The sequence below is a fragment of the Chrysochloris asiatica genome, unplaced genomic scaffold, assembly GCF_000296735.1.
Source record: "Chrysochloris asiatica unplaced genomic scaffold, ChrAsi1.0 scaffold00048, whole genome shotgun sequence".
Classification (NCBI taxonomy): domain Eukaryota; kingdom Metazoa; phylum Chordata; class Mammalia; order Afrosoricida; family Chrysochloridae; genus Chrysochloris; species Chrysochloris asiatica.
Genome location: NW_006408566.1, coordinates 6496305 through 6507592, shown reverse-complemented (window position 1 = coordinate 6507592; position 11288 = coordinate 6496305). Strand labels below are relative to the sequence as shown.

General features: G+C 41.0%; 1 protein-coding gene across 1 annotated transcript in view; it reads right to left on the bottom strand.

The window, feature by feature from the left end:
• WDR78 (WD repeat domain 78) overlaps positions 1-11288 on the bottom strand; it is a 122145-nt gene that overhangs the window by 104292 nt on the left and 6565 nt on the right. Inside the window, exon 2 of the mRNA XM_006862498.1 lies at positions 7086-7171. Within this exon, the coding sequence (XP_006862560.1) occupies positions 7086-7171 (86 nt within the window). The remainder of the gene's footprint in view (positions 1-7085; positions 7172-11288) is intronic.

Below are 11288 nucleotides of genomic sequence, written 5' to 3'. Positions count from 1 at the left end.
CAATATTCTCCTCCAACACCATAACTCAAAGGCATCAATTCTTCTACGGTCTTCCTTATTCACTGTCCAGCTTTCACATGCATATGAGGTTATTGAAATATCATGGCTTGGGTCAGGCGCACCTTAGTAGGGCTCAAACTGACATCTTTGCTCTTCAACGCTTTAAAACGGACTTGTGCAGCAGATTTGCCTAACTGAATAAGTCCTTTGATCTCTTGACTGCTGCTTCGTTGAGTGTGGATAGTTGATCCAAGAAGAATGAAGTCCTTGACAACTTCAATCTTTTCTCCATTGATAAGAATGTTGTTTATTGGTCCAGTGGTGAGAATTTTTGTTTTCTTTACATTGAAATGTAATCCATACCGAAGGCTGTGCTCTTTGATCTTCATCAGTAAATGTTTCAAGTCCTCTTCACTTTCAGCAAGCAAGGCTGTATCATCTACATATCTCAGGTTGTTAATGAGTCTTCTTCCAACCCTGATGCCAAGTTTTTCTTCATAGAACCCAGCTTCTTGGATTATTTGCTCAGTATACAGGTTGAATAAGTATGGTGAAAGCATACAACCATGTTGCGCACCTTTTTAAATTTTAAATCATTCAGTGTTCCCATGTTCTATTCTAACAACTGCCTTTGGTCCAGGCACAGATTCCTCATGAGCACAATTAAGTGTTCTGGAATACTCATACTTCTCAACGTTGTCCATAGCTTGCCATGATCCACACAATCGAAAGCCTTTGCATAGTCAATAAAGCATAGGTTAACATCTTTTTAATATTCTCTGCTTTCAGTCAAGATCCATTGGACATCAGCAATGATATCTCTAGTTCCATGTCCTCTTCTGAATCCGGCTTGAACCTCTCTGGAAGTTCTCTGTCAATGTATGATCATAGTCATTTCTGTATTACCTTTAGCAAAACTTTACTCGCATGGGATATCAAAGAGATTGTCCGATGATTTCTGCATTCTGTTGTGGCACCTCTTTGGAATGGGCACAAATATGGATATCTTCCAGTCAGTCGGCCAGTTAGTTGTCTTCCAAATTTCTTGGCAGAGATGAGTGAGTGCCTCTTGTGCCGCCTCACTTTCTTGAAAGATTTAACTTTTTATTCCACCAATTCCTGGTGCCTTGTTCTTTGTCAATTCCTTCAATGCACCTTAGACTTCTTCCTTCAGGATCATTGGCTCTTGATCATATGCTACCTCTTGAAATGATTGAACATTAACCATTTCCTTTTGGTATATTGTTGTCGTTGTTAAGTGCCATCGAGTTGGTTCCGACCCATAGCGACCCTGGACAGGGTTTCTGAGGCTGAAAATCTTTATGGGAGCAGAAAGCCTCCTCTTCCTTCCCCGGAGCAGCTGGTAGTTTCGAACTGCTGACCTTGCGATTCGCAGCCCGATTCTTAACCATTACGCTTTAGTGACTGTGTATTCCTTCCATCTTATCTTGATGCTTTCTGCATCATTCAATAATTTGCCCAGTGAATCTTTCAATAACTAAAATCGAGGTTTGAATTGTTCTCTAGTTCCCTCAGCTTGAGAAATGCTGAACATGTTCTTCCTTTTTGGTCTTCTGATTCCAGGTCTTTGTATTTTGTTGTAATATTTGGCTTTATCTTTTTGAGCTGATCTTTGAAATTTTCTGTTCAGCTCTTGGACCTCCTCATTTCTTCCATTTGCTTTAGCATCTCTATGCTGGAGAGCAAGTTTTGGTGTGTCTTCTGACATTCATTTTGAGCTTTTCCTTTTTTCTTGTCTTCTCAATGACTTTTTGTTTTCTTCATGTATGATGTTCTTGACGACATCCCACAACTCTTCTGGTCTTTGGTCTTTAGCGCTCTATGTATGAATTCTGTTCTTCAGATGATCTCTAAATTCAGGGTGGTATACTTAAGATCATATTTTGGCTCTTGTGGACTTGTTTTCATTTTCTTCAGCTTCAGTTTTAATTTGCATACGAGTTATTGATGGTCTGCTCCACAGTCTGCCCCTGGCCTTGTTTTCACTGATGATATGGAGCTTTTCTATCGTCTCCTTCCACAGATGTAGTCAATTTGATTTCTCTGTATTCCATCTGGTGAGGTCATGTGTATAGTCGTCTGTTATGCTGTCTAAAGAAGGTATTTGAAATGATCATTGGTTTTGCAGAATTCTATCATGTGTTTTCCAGCATCATTTCTATTACCAAGGCCATATTTTCCAACCACTGATCCTTCCTCTTTGCTCTCAACCTTTGCATTCCAATCACCAATAATGATCAATACTTCTTCATTACATGTTTGATCAATTTCAGATTGATGAAGTTGGTAGAATTCTTCTATTTCATCCTCACTGGCTTTAGTGGTTGGTGCATAAATTTGAACAATAGTGGTATTAACTGGGCTTCCCTGTAGGTGCATGGATATTATCCTATCACAAACAGCATTGTACCTCATGACTGATCTGGATATGTTCTTTTTGACGATGAATGCAACACCATTCCTCTTCAATTTTTCATTCTAGGAATAGTAAACCATGTGATTGTCAGATTCAAAATGACCAATACAGTCCATTTCAGCTCACTAATGCCTAAGATATCGATGTTTATTCATTCCATTTTCATTTTTGACAACTTCCAATTTTCCCAGATTCATATTCATACATTCCATGTTTCAATTTTCAATGGATGTTTATGGCTGTTTCTCTTCATTTTGAGTTGTGCCCCATCAACAAATGAAGGTCCCATGAGCTTTTCTCCCACAAGCTTTACTCTATTCACATCATCTTGGTCAACTCTACTTTGAGGAGGCAGTTCTTCCCCAATTGCATTTTGAGTGCCTTCCAACTTGAGGGGCTCATTTTCCAGCACTATATCTGACAGTATTTTTCTGCTATTAACAAGGTTTTCAGTGACTAAATATTTGGAAGTAGTTTGTCACTCTTTCTTCCTAGTCTTCATTGTCTGGAAGCTTGTCTTAAACCTGTCCATCATGGGTGACAGGTTTTTAAAATACCCGTAGCATAGCTTTCAGAATCACAGCCACAGTACGACAGACGAGTGGTGGTCGTTTGGTGCCTAGTATATCCTAGGCATAAATATTTTAAAAATCGAAAAGGATTCTTCCTTGTCCAGTCATAGCTGAGATAGTGAAACCAGAACAGGTTTGAATTTTACAAATTTGATGTACAGAATGATCACCAGAACAGGAACAATTATGGGTTGAAGCTCTGCTAGAAACTCAACCAAATTTCTTGCTCAGCAGATTCTGAGCAGAGTCAGAAACAGAAATGCCCACCTTAAAGATGGTGGCCAACTGTGCAGTTTTTAATGTCTCTCATTTTCCATTGTTTTTGTTATTGTTAAGTGCTGTCAAGTTGGTTCTGACTCATAGCAACCCTATACAAGGTTTCTAAGGAACGGTTGGTGAGTTTGAATCCCTGACCTTGAAGTTCAAACCAATCTTATAGTCCAGTGCATTATCCCACAGTGCTACACCAGGACTCCATAGTCCTGCCAATAATCCAATCTCACCCATTTTTGTTGTTGTTAAGTGCCATTGAGTCAGTTCTGACCTATAGTGGCCCAGTTTAGGGTTTCAGAAGAGTGGCTTGTGAGCTTGAACTGTCAACCTTGTGGATCAAACCGACTTTGCAGCCCAGCGCATTAAGTTATAGAACCACAATCTTACACATAAGCTTCCCAAAGGGTTCACTACGCCTCTTCTGAGTTTCCCATTCTAATGCTTCTGTCCACAATTATTTTATGTTCCAGTTATTGTTCTGGACCACCCACATTTTAAAAATCCCAATTCACTTTGTTTGTCATGACTGAACTGGTTCAACGCCCTGAAATGAATTCCACTCAGATATTATTCCAATTTTACATTCTTTTAAAGTGCCCTACCCTACCTTTAAGGAGCTCTGGTAGCGTAGTGGTTACGAATCGGGCTGCGAACCTTAAGGTCAGCGGTTCGAAACTACCAGCTGCTCCGCGGGAGAAAGATGAGGCTTTCTACTCCCGTAAGGATTTACACCCTCGGAAACCCTGTACAGGGTCGCTATGGGTCGGAACCGACTCGACGGCACTTAACAACAACAACAACAACAACCCTACCTTTTGGAGTTCTGGTGTGGCTTTGTGGGTTAATGTGCCAGACTTCAAAGCTGTGTGAACTGCAAGGTTGGTGGTTCAAGCTCACCAGTCACTCCTTGAAAACCCTATGCAGGATCGCTATGGTTCGGAACCAACTCGACAGCAGTTAACAACAACAACAACCCTATCTTTCACATCACTGAAAAAATTTAAAATGTAACCCCCTCCAAAAAAACCCTTTAAATTATCTCTTCACTTTCCTTAAATTCTTCCTCTGCCTCTTACAAATTCATCTAAACCCATCCCTCTCTTTTCCCTCCACTGTCAGTGGAAGAGCTGCCCATCCATCTACAACTAATCTTTCTATCCCTATTCTGAAACCTCTTACCATCTTCTTAGGAACTCTTCTTCAATAATAATTCTGTCTCCTCAACTATACTGCATTTTATTCCCTTGCCTTTTTCCCTTGAGGATATAATGATATCCTCTAGTTAGTCCCCTCCATTGAAAAACCTTTTCTTCAACTATGTCTTCCTCAATGCATTACTATATGTCTGCCTCCTTTTATAGTCCATCTTCTTTGACTGGTGGTGGTGGTAGTGTGACATGGAGTTGGTTCCAACTCATAGTGACCCTGTATAGGGTTTCCAAGGCTGTAAATCTCTATGGAAGCAGAAAGCCTCATCCTGTGGAATGGCTGGTAGTTTCGAACAGCTGCTCTTGAGATTAGCAGCCTGACTCATAACCACTACGCGACCATAGCTCCTTATCTTCTTTGACTAATAGTAATACTGCCTACTGTCTGGTGTGGTATTGTAGGATAAGCACTGGACTGCTAACGGCAACTACGGCAGGTCAAACACACCAGCTGCTCCTTGGAAACTCTATAGAGTGTTGCTATAAATTGGCACCAACTCAGTGGTACAAGTTCCTTACTCCATAAAATCACGATGTTATTGTTGTTATTAAGTGCCACTGAGTTAGTTCCAACGCATAGTGACCTTGTATAGGGTTTCCAAGGAGATACTGGTGAGTTTGAACTGACAACTTTGAGGTTCAAACCAACCTTGCAGTCAAGGGTTTATCCTACAACGCCACACCAGGACTCCATAATCAACTATAATCTAATTGAATTCTCTTCTCTCCTACTGTATAGAAAACACTGTCATTAAAATCATCTAACCCTCCAAATTGTCCAATTCAAGGAATACCTCTCAGTATTTAGCTTACTTTGTAGCATCTGACACTGTTGACTCTCCTCACTTCTAATATTAATTTCGCAGATTGGTTTCTGTGACACCACTGTCTTCTGTTTTTCAATCTCCTTGAGATCTCCAATCCCTTGATCAGTTTTGCATCAGTCTATCAGTAATTTTTGGGTTTCTCTTCTTTCTCTAGCCATCATTTGACTTACTCATCCACCATTACCTTCAACTCTCATATTTTATCATTACTCTCTTTCTCCTTGAGCTTCTGTCTATCTGTCAACATGCCCATTCCATTAGTTTTTATTTGTTGTTAAGTACTGTAGAGTCAGTTCCGACACATAGCGACCCTGTATAGGGTTTCTGAGGATTACCTGGTGAGCTTGAACTGCAGACCTTGCAGTTCAAAACAACTTTGCACTCCGATGTATTAACCTACAGAGCTACACCAGTGCTCTTTTTATAAAGTCTTTTATTAGGTTCCTCGTTTAGACTGCATTTAAGCTTGAAGCTCAGCTATCTGCTTCTGTCACTGTGTACATTCTCCCTGCATAAATTTAATAAAATCCAAGATTTCAATGGCTATCTATATTCCACAAATCAGATGATGTATTGCACTAGGCAAATCTGCTGCACAAGACCTTTTTAAAGTGTTGAAGAGCAAATATGCCAGCTTGAGGACTAAGGTGTCCCTGACCCAAGTCATGGTATTTTCAATAACCTCATATGCACGCAAAAGCTGAACAGTGACCAAGGAAGACCATACAAGAATTGGTGCTTTTGAGTTCTGGTGTTGGAGGAGAATACTGAAAGTGCCATGGGCTGCCAATAGAACCAATAGATCCGTTTTGGAAGAAGTGCAGTCAGAGTGCTCCTTGGAGGCCAAGAAGGCCAAACTTTGTCTCTCATACTTTGGACATATTGTCAGAAGGGACCAGTCACTGGAGAAGGATATCATGTTTGGTAAGGTGGGGGATCAGAGAAAAAGAGGAAGACCCCCAGCGAGATGGATTGGCCAAATGGCAGCATCGATGGACTCAAGCGTGGCAACAATAGTGAGGTTGGCTCAGGATTGGGCAGTGTTTCCTTCTGTTGTGCTCATAAGGTCACTATGAGTTGGTGCCAACTCAATGGCACCTAACACTAACAACAGCAGCAACAAGGCATCTAAACCCTCATCACCACTTCTCTTCTCCCAGCCCCTGAAGCTTCTATCTCCTGAATCACTGGCCCTCTTTCCATTACTATTCCAGTCAGTATCAATGAGGTAGTTTTTAGTTGCTGTATAGTCAATTCTGACTCATAGTGACCCCCCATACCCTGAGTAGAACTGCTCCAGAATTTTCAAAGTTGTGACCTTATGGAAATGGATCACTAGGCTTATATTCCCAGGTGCCTCTGGGTGGGTCTGAACTGCCAACGTTTTGACTAGTAGTTGAATGCTTAACAATTTGTGCCACTCAAGGACTCTATAAGGGCAATGCTTCTACTAGTCTCATCACTTAGTTTCTTGAACTTTTCTTACACAAATGATTTGTCTTCCTCTCTACCTCAGTCAAGTGCTCCAATGGACATGCACTGGATCTTACCCTTAGTAACCTCAACCTTCACTTCCTATTTTTCTAGCTTATACATGCTCTTATGCCCCAAATTTAAGCATCCTTAAATACTAGTATGCCCCTCGATCTTGATTCTATCACATTTTTACTCCCTTACTCATTCTTCTAATGCCATCTCTTCCCTCAAGCTTAAGGTTATTATAATCAATAGTTAATTGTAATCATCATTCCTTACTTATACCCCTAACTCTTCCCATGATCTTAATTCACTGTAGGTACTAGCAAAGCCCAAATTTTGGTTAATTCTAATTTTCCTCTTACTTTGAATCTGTACCTGTGCAATTAAACAAAGCAAAACAACACTCAACCATGATAACTGGTCTCATTTTAGATATGGATCATTAAAGTGGGTGCTTCATAGGCCAGTTACCAGTGTTTTCCTGGATCATTTTCTACTACACTAAGGTCAAAATTTCATATTTTCTTTCTTCTAAAATATTGATAACTCCTCTCCCATCTTTACTTTCAGCTGATGAAATGTAAAATTTGAAGCAACTGATTAACTTCTTCATATTCCCACTGTCATATATGTACCTGCCTATATCTGTGACATATTCTCTATCTTATGCTAGTATGAATGAATTATCAACGATCCTGCTATACAAGCACTAATGCATATTCCTTTTATTCAAAGATATTGCTCTAGCAATTATCTTCTGAAACACCAGTTTTCTTTCTACCGGATCATTTCCTTCAGCTTGCTTTTCTTTTTCCTCTCTTAAAAAAAAAAAAAAAAATTATCTTGATTGCATCTCCTCCTACCACTACCATTCATCCTTAATTTTAAAGCAACTTCTTTGAAAGAAAGAGTCTATAGTCATAGTTTGCAATCTTTCTTTTTCTCTTAAACATACTCCAATCAGGGTTTTGCCTTTATTATCATACCAAAAGAATGTTTACCAGTCAATCACCTCCACAAAATTAACTCCAATGGCTATTTCACTGTACCCATCTTACTGAATAGCATTTGACTCGGCTGTTCATTTTTTTTTCTCCTAGACTTTTTTTTTTTTTTTTTAACTTTGATGACAGGGCTCTCCAGTTATCTGGTTTCCCTCGCTTCACCACTCCTCCCCGGTCATTTCCTGAGTCTCTGTTGCTAGTTCAAGTTCAGCGTCTAGTAGGTGGAGTGCCAGTGTTCATCCTTAAACCTCACTTCTTTTCCATCTACACTCATATCCTAGGTGAACTCATACAATGCCAGGACTGAAATTCTGTCTATATAACTTGAAAATATATTTCTTGCTGATTAAACCTCTCCTCTGTACCCTGTATCTATATATCCACTTGCCTTTTGTTGTTGTTCTTTTTGTTAAGTTCCATTGAGTCAGTTCCAACTCAGAACGACCCTGTATAGGGTTTCCTAGGAGAAGCTGGTGAGTTTGGACCCCCCACCCTGTGGTTAAAACTGACCTTGTGGTCATTGTAGAGATCAATAGATGCTCGTGAGGATATGGAGAGACTGGGACCCTCCTACATTGTTGGTGGGATTGCAAAATGGTCCAACCACTCTGGAAAGCAATATGGTGCTTCCTCCGAAGGTTGGAAACAGAAATCCCTTATGATTCAGCAATTCCTCTACTTGGTATTTACCCACAAGAAAGACGAGCTATAACACGAGTAGATATATGCACACCAATGTTCATAGCAGCACTAGCAGCGTTATTTATAATAGCAAAAAGATGGAGACAGCCTAAGTGCCCATCAACTGAAGAATGGATAAACAAACTGTGATACATACACACAATGGAATACTATGCTACCTTGAAGAACAACAAGGAAGCTGCAAGCCACCGCATAACATGGATGAATCCTGAGGACATTATGCTGACTGAAATTAGTCACAAAAGGACAAATATTGCATAGGACCATTATTGTAAAAGAGTAAGAAAAAGAACCCACACTAAAAGGGGGAAAAATCCATATATATTTTTTCTGATCACCAAGATGTATGGGATGAGAGGAGGGGAGAGAAGATAGAGGGAAGCTAGAGCACAAGATAGGGAATAGACACAGGATAGCTTGGGGGTGGGGGAGAGCAGGGGGCAATACACAAGAAGGGGGAGAGGAATGAAGAACAAGGCTTATGGGAGAATAGTTAGGCAGGTTCGCATGGGCTAAATGGGACAGAGGTAAATGATGATGTATGCACAACCTTGGAACAACAGGGCTCCAGGATATAGGGATTGAGGCATGGTTTGAAGGGGTAAAAGACGAGAATAATGTTAAGATGCTTGGCTGTCTTTTGAATCTTGTTTTCCCTTGCCTGCCATTGTAAAATAGACACTTGAGGGGTAGGGGGGAGGGAGGAGGGGGGAAGGAATATCCAGAAACATCACTATAGAAAGCTTGTCTGTCTTCAGCCTATAACTGATTGGAATACCTTAAAGGGGGCTAGAAGTTGCCCAGTGAAAGAGGCTTCCTATGGAGCTTTTACATTGCACAAGACCATAGGTGGAATCCAGAACCCCATCCAGAACCAACTGAGGTAGGAAATTTCCACTGGAAAGGGCGAGTAGACCAGCTTGGAATGGCTAGAAGAACAGAAGATACTTCATGAAAGAAAGACTGGCAGGAAAAATCCGAAACAATAATGGCAGTCAGACTGATTACTACAAGAACAAGTAAGTTGTTCACCCAGGAGCCATCAAGGCAAGTAGTCAGGACCCCTCAGAGTCCAAGGCTGAGACTCAAGGGGAATACATGAGCAGGCATGTAGTCTGGCTGGTGACCATGTTGGTTACTGGTAAGGGGAAGAGGGGGAAAAAACAGCAATGAAGTTGTGAGCTAAGCCCGACCACATTCAATAGACCTCTGTGAACCCCAGGTGGAGACCTGAATGGCCAGCAATATGGCAAGACCCAGGGACGCCTGGGCCCAGAGGCAGTTACATGGCCACAGAGGACTAGAGCGGAGAGTGAAGCATCCAGCTGATATGAAGTAAGGGGAGATACACAAGAACATGGCTACTTGCAGATAGTACCCACCTGATCTGGCTTTGATGGCTGGATGATCAGAACTCGACTAGAAGAAGGAAAAAGAGGTGGTGGGGGGCGGGGGGAGGGGGGGAAGAGTAACCTGCTACAATTTGATGAACTTTATCTATACTTATGGATGTCGTAGCTCAAAAAAGGGAACAAATCTTTACAGTGAGGATCACTCCTACCCCCTCAGTACACAGGGTTGACAGGGATGGGCAACATAGACATTTGCTACCAAAATGGGGGGGCCAATAAAGGCAAGAAGTGACTGGCTTACAAGCTTTCAAGAGGGAGCCTAGTTTCCAGATGGGGTGGGGGGAAATAGAATCACCACTGAATGATTTCGAATCTGTTGGGACCAGGCTGGTGAAAGGAAATGGGGATAAGACTCTTGTGGTACAATAGTGAATAACTGCCATCAGGACTGACTATGAGGGTAGGAAATATAGAGGTAGATGTTTTTTGACAAAATGAGGAGAGTGATTGATTTTGCAGCCCAAGATCGGAGGTCCCTGTGACCATCAAGTGAGAAGAGCGGAGTGTGGGACCCTACCCAGAGAGGCAGTCATGCCAGGGATGGAGACAGAGATGATGACATGGACAGATGGAGTGGCTGGGGACACTGGGCTGTGTGCTGGTGGCTGGGGAGCGGGCCTGTGTGGTGTATCCTTTGGGGTTATTTGATGATGCATGGAGAGGATTGTAATCATTGCAATGAAACGAAATAGGATAGGATGAGTGTAAAGCTGATGTTCTCCCATGTAAACCTCTCAATAAAAACTGAAAAAAAAAGAACCAAAAAACCAGAGGATATAACATGAAATAAGAATTATGTAAAAACTACTTTTGGCCAGAGAAGTAAACAGAGGAGCCATGAAGGTGACGATTGAGTTACACCTTGACAGGTTGATTTTGAAAGAAGTGTGAGCATGGTTTGAACATGGTATGTATATGTGTGTATGGCTGGTGCATGTGGAGACATAAGTGGGCAGAGGATTTGGAGCATGATAGGAAATACAAAGAGCACTCTCAACAATTACAATAGAAATTTATGTGGTATATACAAGGAATACCAAATACTTTCATTTAAATGCATGAAGGAAAACAAAGTTAAGCACTGAAACAATGAAACAGCCACTAAAGTTCTGTCATGTCAGGCTAAGGCTTTGGAACTTATTATATAAGCAAAGAGTACATTTGAAGTTTTTTGAGAAAATCTGTGATCAAAACTATGCTTCAGAAAGATTTTGCTTCCAACAGGACAGATTTTATGTTAAAAAAACAAAAAAGCAAAAACTATTAGTTAAGATGCTATGAGAATTTGTTGTTGTTGTTAAGTGCTGTTAAGTCGGTTCCGACCCATTGTGACCCTGTACAGGGTTTCCGAGGCTGTAAATCTTTACGGGAGCA